The sequence below is a fragment of the Andrena cerasifolii genome, chromosome 14, assembly GCF_050908995.1.
Source record: "Andrena cerasifolii isolate SP2316 chromosome 14, iyAndCera1_principal, whole genome shotgun sequence".
NCBI classification, from domain to species: domain Eukaryota; kingdom Metazoa; phylum Arthropoda; class Insecta; order Hymenoptera; family Andrenidae; genus Andrena; species Andrena cerasifolii.
The window spans coordinates 1693555-1706167 of record NC_135131.1 but is presented as its reverse complement, the minus strand read 5'-3'; the positions used below and the strand labels follow the sequence as shown (position 1 = coordinate 1706167).

Below are 12613 nucleotides of genomic sequence, written 5' to 3'. Positions count from 1 at the left end.
AGGCTCGGCCCGATCACCGCCTCGCGGTCGTGTCGCGTACTATCCACCACGAGCCGGCCGAGTCATGACTTCTTTATGTACATACAACTTTTTACACAGATTAATTACATTTTACGTGACAAAACATAGCCTGTATCCGTTTTTGTTGTTCAAGGATACTGTAGTTAAAATTTGGTAATGATTTGTTCAGTACTTCTTGAGATTTTTGTGAGCATACAAACAAACGCTGTAGCTTTATTATAATAGTTCGAGTATGTTAGTATGATACTATGATTATGACTCCATTTAATAAAATTACAAATTCCTATTTGAGAGATGTATTACTCTTAAACAATTTATATTAAATAAGAATAAATAATTCTTAATTATTTACTATGAGTAAATTAAATCATGTAGGTACATAGGTAGTCAAGTAAAACAAATTGGCGACAAAATAATAATTTTTATTCGTTTCATAGCAATTTAATTTTATCGACGAATTTTATTAAGTTTATTTTATTGACGTATACACAGCATGTATAAAATGTAGAAGAACTAATATATAATTTAATATTATGTACATGCGTTAATCGTTGGTAAAGTTGAGCGATATAAATAGTAAAACAATATAAAATTAGTTATGACAGAATGCTTGTATAAAAAATGACGAGTGATTAAACTGCAATCTTAGATCCTCCACGACTCAAGCAACGTTGATTGACGATGCATTTCAGTTCAGTTCCTTCTTCTACAGCGGCAAGAATGCAAGAGAAGAGAAATCTCTTAAATATAACATATGTTATTAAGCAAAAGAGAAGTTGCAAAGACCAATGATGAACAACAAAATGTACACACAAAATGAATACAAAAATGATACAATTCACGGAAGTCCTTTTCCCCGAGTTAGTTCTGTTTCTTCACCTCTCCTTTCGTCAGATCTTTTGATTTGGACGTGTGAGCTTGCACTTTCTCGTTTATAGCATGGAGGTACCGCGTGAGCTGCAGAAATTGTACCAAAGAACTTATGTAAGTCTTTAAGTTATCCATACTAATGGTTCCCAACTGGAGTATTATATTCGCGTATACACGATGAGCAGCTTTACTGGACAAACGTCCAACAGTTTGTAGGGTATGAAGAAGTTTGTCTTCCTCGTTCGTATTTGTAACTAAAATCGAAATAGGGCGTTAGTTAATTAAATAACAAAATTCTGTAAGCACATATATAATTCGCCAACATTATTCTATTAACACTTTCCGTGCCACTATATTTATCGACAGTGAAACTTCCATTGAAAGAAAAAAGATATTTCTCAATACACTGTTCAAATAAAAATTCAACAAAAAAGCTGCAATTATGAAGAATATAACAAAAAAATATTTCTCTATAATTGAATATCGCAATCTACTTTGTCATATCACTGTTTGTAGTCCTATAAAAAATCTGAATTTCTATTATGATACAGAAAGTGTTAATATTGTGTTTAAACGAATTAAGTACAGTAAGTCCCCGGTTAACGCTACTCCGTTCAACGTTCGCTTTTGGCAACGCTGGAAAAATGGCGACTCCCCGAATTCTGCGACGTCACGCGATAGTAGACGAATTATCTGTGACGTGATACGCTTCGACAGAAATACCCACGTTCAATCTTTACGTACAGTACGTGCTGATACAGTACTGTAAATTTTAAGAACGTTAACGTTAGGGGTCTTACTGTATAATAATTGTACGTTCTCAGCAGCAATATGTAGATACATATTTAAGTAAACAGTCGATAAGACCAATTATAAATATGGTAACATATTATAATTTTATTACAGACGGTAGTGACTAAAGGCACCAAGTAAGTACATATTCTGATATACCTATTAATTCTTCATCCCCTGTCGCAGGAAAATATTTATCGATCAAGTTATCAACGACAACAGCTGTGTTGTCCAAACCGCGCACAGCCGCGTTGCCATACTGCGTTCCTAAAATCTGATTCGCCTTGTTCCAGCTCATGTCCCTCAAGTTTAACGCTTGCGTGACTATTAAATCGTTAGTGAGCGAAATACTCGAAACTGCTGGTTGCACAGTCTGCAGTGCTAATATGTATGCATTCTCTAAAATCTAGAACGGTGAAAGGAGACATTTTTCTACATCAACAGACACTTATCATGAAAGTTTGATTACTCGGAATTGCCCTAAATAGGTACTTCGAGTAATTTTTTCAGTAATTTTTATTTACAAAGAACTCATGTTTATACAAGGCGTTCTATTATTTAATTAACAAACTATATCAAAATAATTCCATAATGGAGATGTGGGAAATGTATTACATCATACGGGATGTTTAAAAAATAAAAAATTTTGTAGCTCATTCACCTTGAGAATGAAAAAATGTCACGTTCATCCGGAAACGATTCTTTTCCGAATTTATAAACACTTTTTGCACGTGGCCACGTTTTGCAAGATTGCCTGACAAGGTTAAATATACCTACAGATACTGGTATCGGTCTTTTTGTGTATTAGTAGCAAACAATCGTAGTATTTGTTCTCATCACAATGAAGATGAGTAAATTATCAGTGGCAACTCAAGAGAAAATATTCAAACTCAGGAAGGAAACGTTTCGAAGCATATGAACTAGTTGTGATGAAAGTGATCCAAGTGAGAAATTTGGAAAAATTGAATGTATCTCTTGATACTGTTTTTTGGTATTACTTGTTTTCAACTCATGACACTTTCATAATCACCGGCACATACGACCATGCGTTTTTGAGCCAGCTTGAAGTCATGAGTAGTATGAGCTGTCAAAGTTTGATCACTTATTTTTGGGACGCCCTCTATAAGCTTATCTCACAATATCTCTAAACATATCTCACTTGACAATGCCATTAGATTTTTACCTGTACGAACTTTTAAAAAAGTTTATAGGTTTACTGCAGTCAGTAGGTAAGATAAACTGATAAAGTTTAATATTGGACTCGATGGAATCGAAAAAGCAAAGTCGACACGACATTCGTAAATATAATAAATTCAGTTTTCCCACGATTTCGGTCTTCTATTGACAAGACACACGAATGAAAAATATAGGAATGGTACATTCCTACATTCTACTTCTTATGCCACCATTTACACAGCTTTCTTCGCGGGTTATATTTTTGTTATAACTATTTAATAAACATTTCAAAACTCATGTTCATGTAACACTTTTTTGTTATTTACGAAATGTTTTGAGATACTTTCCGTTAAAATTAGGGACACCCTGTATATCCTCTTATTAACACTTAGCCCAATTTGCAAAAACATTCAGCAAATTTTTTTCAATACTTTCAATATTTTCAAGCAAGCTACAAAAATTGCGGGAAGTAAAAAAATTATCTAAACTACGTCTGATACAGGGTGAGTCACATAACTTGTCCACCCCAATAACTTCTAAAGTACCTGTGTTCTAAAAGAAAGTGTTTTATATAGAAGTTGCAGGGTATCAAAGAAACGATTTTTTTTAAATAACCTATTTGTTTATGAGGTATCAAGGTGACCTTGAATTTTTTATGTAGAATGCGTAGTTCTCTGTATCAAAACTTAAAAGAGCAGTGAATTTTCTACAAAAATTATTAATCTTTATTTGTCCTGAACTTAATAAATAATACGCAAGATATTTGCGTAAACGTTGTTCATGGTCTCACTACTTACCTTAGTTACAGTAGGTGCTTAAAGTGATGCCCTTCGACTTTCATACACCTGTTATTATTATTAGAGTTAGGACAAATGAAGCTTAATAATTTCGGCTGTACTTCCGAAAGGGACCGGTGGCCGATCGAGATGAAACTTGGTGGGTGGTTGCGAGAGGTGTGGAAGACCCCAAATATAAAATTTTAGCTTCGGCAATTAATGCGTTCAGAAGATACAGGGGTAATTGTGTATACAAGGGTACACCTTACCGATTTTTTTTAATCACTTTACCACGGCCCCCCCTCTTAACAATATTTCTGTTGACTTATACCGACACAACGCATTCCACTTTCCAAATTGTCCCGGGTATTAGTATTGGTTTGGGCTAGATTAGTGCAGGGGGCGCGCAAACCATGGTAGCGAACCGATGTGAGTTTGGCGATGCTAAAAATGAGACTGAGGTTACAAAATTTCAAAAATAAAAAATGGCAGGACGAGAGGGTCCCCGGGTAGGGGGCCTGCACCAACTTCCAAAAAAAAATTTCAAAAAAAAATTAACAATAATTTTTTTATTACTATTTCGGAAACTAATAAATACCCGAAGCTACAATTTTAGATTTAGGGTCCTCACCCCCTCCCCACCCCTACACCCAAACCTCATCTCGATCGGCCACCGGTCCCTTTCGGAATAATATCCATAATTTCTTATAGAAAATTCACTGCTCTGTTAAATTTCATACTTTAGAAGTTATTCGGGGTGGACAAGTTACGTGAATCACACCCTATATACATATAAATGTATATAAATGCAACAATTTTTAGCGTTTGAAGACATTGAGCAGTGATTATGATTTTTGTAAATTAATTTGTAACAGAAACGATTGATTTCCCACCTGCTCGGGCTCCTTTTCAACGATTGGAACTTTTTCTTTGATTTTGTCAAGGCCAAGACACAACGTATGGTCGACAAAGTGTATGGGGTTCTCGAGCTTCTTGGCGATAGGTGCAGCAATAGGCACTGCTTGTTTTGTCGCGCTGCTCAAGGAAGTTTCCGCGGTGGTTAATACCCAGTGCACTAGCTGGTGGCAATCTTTCACACGCAAATACGTCGCGGCAGATTTAGCTATCGCCCTTTCGATTACAGGAAGCTCCAGAACCCGATGAACAACCTCGATGTGAGGCAACTGCGTAACTTCGGCTGTCATTCTCTTAGTTTTATAGAGACCGGAGGTGACTTCAAAATCTAGAAGAAATATATTTATTTTGTTGGACAAACTGCTAAATACGAAATAAAATCAAATACTTACACCACCCGCACCTACCACTTACGCGCATGCTAATACAATGAGGTATAAAATGTTTTTTTCAATTTGTACTTCGACAAAATTTTTCAAGTACCGTAAACTGGGGGGACATTGCCAGGTTTTTGAAACATTTTGTTATATAATTTAAAAATTATTATGTTTACATTTGCTTTAAGTATGCTGGCAAAACATTGCATCTTTTGTGATTGTACTACAAGTGTCAAAATGCATAAAATTCTTGTCCTTTTCCTTCTTTAATACATGTTAAAAACGTTAGTGTACCGGGGTAACATTGACACATATACTTGAGCTCACTTTAGAAGGAACCCGTTTCGCGCATGTAGAACGAGCTCATTGGCTCCGAAAGAGCGTTGGTGGGGGTACAGCCAATAGTGGCTTCTCACGGCACCAATGAGCGTCAACCTGCGCGGAATCGGTCTAACCTCGTCGGTCGGCAGGTTCCTTCTAAAATGAGCTCAAGTATAGATAGCATTAACAGGTGAAGTTTTACTAATCTGAAGCCAGTAAGATACATCGACACTTAAATTAGTTTATTTTATTTTATTTTTTACATCTTAATAGCATTAATAGCATTACATATAAATAGCATTAACAGGTTAAGTTTTACTAATCAGACGTAAAACAATGCAATCCCGGCGTATGCCAATGTTACCCCGTTCTGTCAATGTTCCCCCAGTTTACGGTATCTACCTTAGGCACTTCTAAAAATTTACCTTTAAATATCGCGTTAAAATATGTGCCTGTGACTATGAAAACAGTGTAAGTCATGTATTTTTTCTTTTGAGATATTTAGACTACTGTATTTGGGCGTATTAAAACATATTTTTCCCTTATTGAAGAAAGTGTTCCACAACATATATGATCTTCTAATGTCAAACTTATTTATCACTGTAAAATTGTATGAGTAACTTGAACGAAAATATTTTTTTTAAACCTCTGAATGTCTCCCAAATTAGAAAAGTGATCAAACGTGGTTTTTCGATCTTCACAACTTAATAAATTCAAACAGTTTTTTGAACAAAAGCAATATTTATTTTCAAGTACTTTGCCACTATTCTTTGTCACTATTTCTCCTAATTTTTCTCATATTTAGCGTAATTAAGTCCATTTCGCGTTTTCATCATTTGTTAAACGATTTTATTCAGCTTCGATCCTCTGTTTGTATGTTTCTTTGTATGTTTGTAGGGTCAAATCTGGCAACTCAAATTTAACCCACTCCCAACTATCCAATTGTCTTGAAACTTTGCAGGCGTGCGCAGTTTGGATGACAATACAATATTTAAAAAAAAAATAACCCCGAGGGGGTGAAAAAATTACCCAGTCATTAATAAGTATAACCCATAACCACAAATCTAAAACTAAAACTTTGCAGGCGTTCGTAGTATATCACCATCAAAATTGAAGTACAAGAAAAGAATTATTTTTTATTACATTTTAATCCAGTTTTTACTACATTTTGAATAAAATCGTTTAACATAACATTTTTCTTTATATATTTTTTTATTTCTTTTCTCGCCTCAGATCTAATACGAAATACAAAATATGTAATTATTTCCTTCCTCACACATTAGTTACAGAGAACAGATGACTTACACCACTATCGAAATGAACGTGGAACTGTCGCGGGTCGTTATGAAAGTGACACTATCATGTCATTGCTTACTTGACGGCTATTTTGCAACAATTCTTTCATAATATTGAAATATAAATCAATATAACACAATATAAGAGAAATCTCATTTTTTTTTTACTTACACGACTTTCATAATTACCAGCACAAAGGATTTATAGTTAGATTCTCTATATGCCATAAAAATTACCACCTTGAATATTTCCGAAACTATGGAATTATTTCCATTTAATTATTTATTTGAAAATTTTCCTCTTATGAGGAAAATTTTCCAAATAAAAGTTGTTTGGTATGAAAGCAGCCATTGTATAGTTATACCAATTTTCTCGCAGGTGGAGTCGCTTATAAGATGATTTCGGTCATGCTGAAGGTGGTAATTCTTATTGGTCTACCCGGTACATAATATAAGACTAATTGAAAAAAAAGAGTAAATTAATTGTACAATTTCAAAATCAACACAGCCTAGAGTAAAGTCACTTGACCCACTAGATATTCCCTTGAAAGTATATTTACATTAATCTGTTTAGCAACTAACAATTTTCCATGTAATAGTACCTAATAGTCAGATAAAACTAGTACACCGTGTATACTTTTCAAGATCATGGCGTTATCCTTTGTTTTGATTTTGAAGAAGTACTTAATGTCTAAAGCCAATTTATCTGATCTAGACAGATAACGATGAACACAAGCAGCTTAAATGGGAGAACACCTTGTTGCTTTAAGTTTCAAGCGAAACGGTGACAAATGTGGGAAACGAGTGATACACCACGAGTATCGCGAGGGTCAACGGACTTAGGGGATATAAACGTACATGTCTGTTACATATGTGTAGTGGTACATACGACACTTTCTTTTTAGCTCATTGTTAGACCATGATCTCGCACAATACTTCGCGCATTAGAGATCCGTGTGTATATACCTCGCAACGTGCGAATTCGAAAGTAGCTACGAAACATTTCGAGACAAAGAAACTTTCACCTTCACAAACATTCTAATAACAGTCACTTATTCCCAAGTAACAGTTCTTCCATTACGCCATAAAATATTAAATTCAGTACTAATATACCACAGCACTATGATTCTATCATCTTCTCCTAATAACTACCCAAAACATTATTCTTCAAGTACTTCGGCGCAGAATAAATTGTAGCAAAAACTTGAGAAATTTCCGAAATTCAATTAAATGGAATATTCCTAAATCTCCGCAGAATGCTTAGCAGAAATTCAATTTACTCAAGTTGACTTAAACACCGGTCGTATATGTCCAAACGTTCAAAACAATCGATTACAGCGTAAGTAGATACGTTTAATGTGAATTCCGACCTTGAGAAATTTCTGGGGGGGAAATTATTTATAAATTATCGTATTGTAAGTTGGTTATCACAGCTCTGGGGACGAATAAATCTGTCACAGCGACAACGTGGTGGGAATACTCACGGCTCCCGTTTTTATTCCGCCGTGGGTCCTATGCTGCGCGTGTCGAACTGGCCGAGAACAATACCTGTGTACAAATGCGCGTCGTTGACGGCTCCCCCAACTCTTATAACCTTGCCACCGCTTGAGCGCTGAGGTTCGTTCGAATTAGCCAATGGAGACCGGCTGCTCGGCATCCGTGCACGGCGCTGGAACATGTGCCACGAGGATTCAAAGTCCGCTAACGCGAGAGTGCTTTCGCGTTATCTGCGCCGCTCGGAAACTGTCACGTAAAAGCGGATGAAAGTTACTTGCGCACGGTCTCGCGTCCGTCGCGACTACGCACGAGGATTTTACACTCGCTGATCTGTTTATGGCTCTGCGGCCGACTATTTTGAAATCGAGCAACTTATTTCTGAAACGCTTTAAGGGGACCTTCCGGTCTAAAAGTCGATTTCCTTTTATTTCATTTTTCGAATGATCAACCTTTTAGGAATACGTGTGTAAAAGGATTTTTTTAAATTCGTAAAATTTCTAAAGTTATAGGCATTTGAGTAGCGGCAAATGCATACGCAATAACCGGCCACTTGGCGCCCACGTAAAACTTTAAACGCGTTTTTCTCGAAACAGTGTGCTCAAAACGGTGGGACCTGTATTTCCAAAAGTTATTATCCGATTCGACTGAAACTTTTTTCGTTTTGAAGAATATACTTCTGGCTAGGGGAATACCAGAAAAAAATACAAAAATTGAAAATTTATAATTTTCAAAGGCGTTGGAAGGATGAAAAATATAGGAAAAAAGTGATTTCAAACTTCAAGTGTCGTTATTTTCTAAAAAAATGTTATTTTCTGGTTTCCCTCTAGCCAGAAGTATATTCTTCAAAATAAAAAAAGTTTCAGTCGAATCGGATAATAACTTTTGGAGATAAAAGTCCCACTGATTTGAATCAATTTTGCAATGATTAATTATAAAACAAAAAATATATTTCTACAACCTAAGCCAGGGTTGACTAACTGGTGGTAGTGATGTGCGATATTGGTCCCAACTATCGATAATGCTTATCGATATATATTTTTCCGTTCAATATCGATACATGAAATATATTATTCAAAAACCATCGATATTGCTAATATCGATACGAAGATCGTATGAATTTACCAATTAAAAAATTAGCTACATATATTCAAGAGAATATTATTTTTTATTAAAAAGAATTTTCAAAAATAACAATTTCTATATAGTACCATTAAGAAATTATTTTATTTAAATTAAGATTCGAAAGTATTACAATGAAAACAAGTAATCTACTTTCCAAATCATATTTATAAGGAAACTAGAATTTTTATTTTAATAAAAAATATCATAGGCACCATTCAATATAAAAGTATGAAAAGGAATTACTGAATTTTACTTAGACGCAGTAATTTGAAAATTAGCTTGAATTGGCTTGAACGAAAGAAGGTGCAATAACTATTATCGATATTTTGAACAAAGTTATCGATACCTGCAATTATTAGTGTTTGAAATATCGATAAAAAATATCAAAATATCGACATGCAAATATCGATATGTACAGTAATCGATAAATATCGCGCATCACCTACTGGTGGCTCGCGAGCCACCGGGGGCACCTCCGCCTTGTTGCCACGCTGAACGGCTCCCCTCCATACTTCCCAGACTCTGACAATCGCAGTCGATTCCTCCTTCTTTCCTTCTCTTTTTGACTGCGATTGTCAGAGTCTGGGAGGTATGGAGGGGGTCGTTCAGCGTGGCAACAAGGCGGAGATGCCCCCGGTGGCTCGCGAGCCACCAGTTAGTCAACCCTGATCTAAGATATCCTTAATACAATGCAAAAAGTCCTATTAAATTATATATAGTAGTTTTCCTTTAATTAATTCCTAAAGATCACCTATTTTTTGGGCCCTTGACAGGAAAGTCCCCTTAAATGCAACGAATACGAATCTCAGAATAATATGACCGTCTCGTAATTGCTTGAAACGCGAGTCTGGAGTTTGGATCATACACTTGCTCATAAAAGTATCCGCCCACCCTAGATGTAACATATTTTACATATTAAATCGACTTTAAAGGAAAAATTCGCAATTCTAATTCAGGTGAATATAAACCATGGATCATTCAATTGAAAAATTGTACACAGTTTATTTAAAAAAAAGTATAATTATTCGTGGAAATAGCAAAGACCTTGCAAAATATATTCGCCCGAATTCAATATTTATGATAATTTATAGAAACGTAATTACAATTAGTTAATATTCTTCTAATATTCTTGCGATTTTATTATAAGTTTTAATCTATGTATTATAGGTAGATTGAACTAATTTTGAGTGAAGGTTTTGTCTTGTTGCATTTTTCTAGCAAAATTTCTTTCAGCATTTCTTTGGCAGATAGTACTAACTAAAAGTTTATTAATCAAGGTTTATACTAATGTAAATTATACTGGGTAATTCTGAATTTAATATTTCTTAAATAAGTTAACTGTGATATACGTATGGGTTGGGCAGATTCTTTTATGAGTAACTGTATTAATACCAGAAAGTACTGTATCTAATGAATTATCCTATTCTATTGAACAACCCGGAGATTAATAACGATTGTGCAATGAAACAGATAATGTTAGGCCTGATCTTAGGTCTGATCATTACAACAGGAGATAAGGCGCGTTAAGAATTAATCTGAACTTCGAAATGAGGAAATAATAAAATGGAAGGCTAATCTTAATATATAAAGCAGAAAGTTTATATTTTTTTGTGTTTGTTTGTCGCCAAAAAACTTTCGAACGGTAAACTCTTGGATCACGAATTGTGCCTCAGGCAGAAGCGGATTCAGGAGCCTTTTTTGGAGGGGGCGAAATATGTAAAAGTACACGAGTACATTTTTTAACCCTCTTTGCCAAGATTTAATATTTGCTTGTAACTTATATTTTAATATCTCTATCTGATACTATAAATAATATAATTTCACCGGTCACCAGTCACCGGTTAACCGAACGTGATATTTGTGTAAAAGAATTTTTTTTATTGTATAAAAGCATACGCAGTATTTTTTTCCTTTTATCTAATTTTCCTTGAGAATGCTCATAATCATCGACCGAAAAGTTGGAATTTGGTAAAAATTCTAAAAATTGCAAAATAGCTTTTGTTTAATTATTTAACAGACCGAACCAGTGCGCCGAAATCATATCTTCTAATTATCTGATACCATAGCCTAAATAATTAAATTCACATTAATTATTTATACAGAATAATACACAATGTCATAATGCGCCCCTATCGCCCCCTCTGGATCCGCCCTTGGCGTCAGGTCATTATTCCTGACTAATTCCGATGAATGCAACTATTTTCATAAAAATAAATTAATTTTTTTTTGTAAAATCAGAATAAATTCCGGGCGAAGCCGAGTAGTAAAACTAGTTTCTTTATAAATCTTTCAAGGTATAAATTTTGCAAGAGCATAAAATTCCGGAGAAATGTCTATTAAATATTTTCTAAATGCTCTGCATCGTTTTTAACATTATTACTTTACAGAACGATTTCCATAACCTTCCAGGAAATATTTTATAGAACGGTGTTTTGTTATCAAATGACACATTTTTCCATATTAAAAACCATTATATTCATTTTAATAAGTAATCTCCTGTTTTGCAAATTTGACAAATTTCGAAATGTGTTGTTGACTTGATTTCAGATGTCTTTTATTATTTTGATTGCAGCTGTACAATTGCATATTTGTTCCTTGCATACTCACATTCACTTAATATTCTATGATGGTATATCTGAAAATGGGTAAAAATTGGTCGCATTTTTCGAAACACCTTTGCTAGTCTTTCTGTCTTATTAATTTGCAGTAAATAAATTAAACTGTATTTCATACGTACGAATACAGAATATTTCTAAAATTCTATTGTAAATTCTTATACCACATATTCTTTATGCAGGTAGAAAGTAAATTCCTGAAGTGAAGTAACTTTCAAATTGGCAGGCAAGATGGTATTCTTCAATATATTACAAATGATACCTATTGCATATAATCGTTAAAATAAAACAGTATTTTTTTATTTATTTCATAAGTAATTTCATAATTTAAATTAATTAGTTAATTTTAAATTTTAATAACCACTACAAATATCATTCTTTAAAATATACCGTGACAAAAAATATAACTATGAAAATACACATTACTTTAATAAGAATTATCATTTATTTCTTGCTGATTACATGCACAGTATACTTACATATAACTTTCTTTCAGCACATTGCAGTAAACCGTCAATTGAAGTTTTTACAGGAATTAGTGAAAATAGTACCTATTCAAATATTACATTTAATTTACGACCAGAGAAATGGTAATTATTAATTAACTATTCATTTGCGTTTTGGGTGAAAGATATATATTTGAAATATTTCTTCAGATTCGAAAGATTAAATAAATATGTCAAATAAGGTTCTTATTGATGTTCAAATCAATTATCATTTTATTGTAACTATTGTAACTCATCACCAATAGGAAACATTTTGTACAAATAGTTTTTTTTTTGTTAGAGTACAAATTTACTCTATATCTAAAAAAATTTGTATACAGACATTTATTT

At 33.9% G+C, this 12613-nt stretch overlaps 2 protein-coding genes across 4 annotated transcripts in view; one reads left to right on the top strand and one right to left on the bottom strand.

Moving 5' to 3' along the window:
* Window positions 1–12613, top strand: part of LOC143376209 (uncharacterized) — a 1054554-nt gene that overhangs the window by 778623 nt on the left and 263318 nt on the right. The window lies entirely within an intron of this gene.
* On the bottom strand, window positions 462–8215 carry LOC143376174 (lipid storage droplets surface-binding protein 2-like). Of its 3 annotated transcripts, none has more exons than XM_076826120.1 (4): window positions 8092–8215; window positions 4529–4878; window positions 1843–2089; window positions 462–1145 (listed from the first exon to the last, which is right to left on the bottom strand). In XM_076826120.1, the coding sequence occupies exons 1-4, from the start codon at window positions 8198–8200 to the stop codon at window positions 883–885; spliced, it is 969 nt and encodes a 322-aa protein (XP_076682235.1). In that variant the 5' UTR covers window positions 8201–8215; the 3' UTR covers window positions 462–882. The 3 variants fall into 3 exon arrangements, with proteins under 3 accessions (XP_076682235.1, XP_076682237.1, XP_076682236.1); XM_076826122.1 differs by having other exon boundaries at window positions 8029–8129; XM_076826121.1 differs by lacking the exon at window positions 8092–8215 and adding an exon at window positions 7914–8040.

What these genes read in the sequence shown, in the direction of transcription:
- LOC143376174 (XM_076826120.1), bottom strand. Translation starts at nt 8,200, where the DNA reads ATGCCGAGCAGCCGGTCTCCATTGGCTAATTCGAACGAACCTCAGCGC. An exon ending in TTGAAAAGGAGCCCGAGCAG is followed by an intron (nt 2,090 to 4,528) that starts GTGGGAAATCAA and finishes TCACCGTTCTAG; the next exon opens with ATTTTAGAGAATGCATACAT. An exon ending in AGGGGATGAAGAATTAATAG is followed by an intron (nt 1,146 to 1,842) that starts GTATATCAGAAT and finishes TTTCGATTTTAG; the next exon opens with TTACAAATACGAACGAGGAA.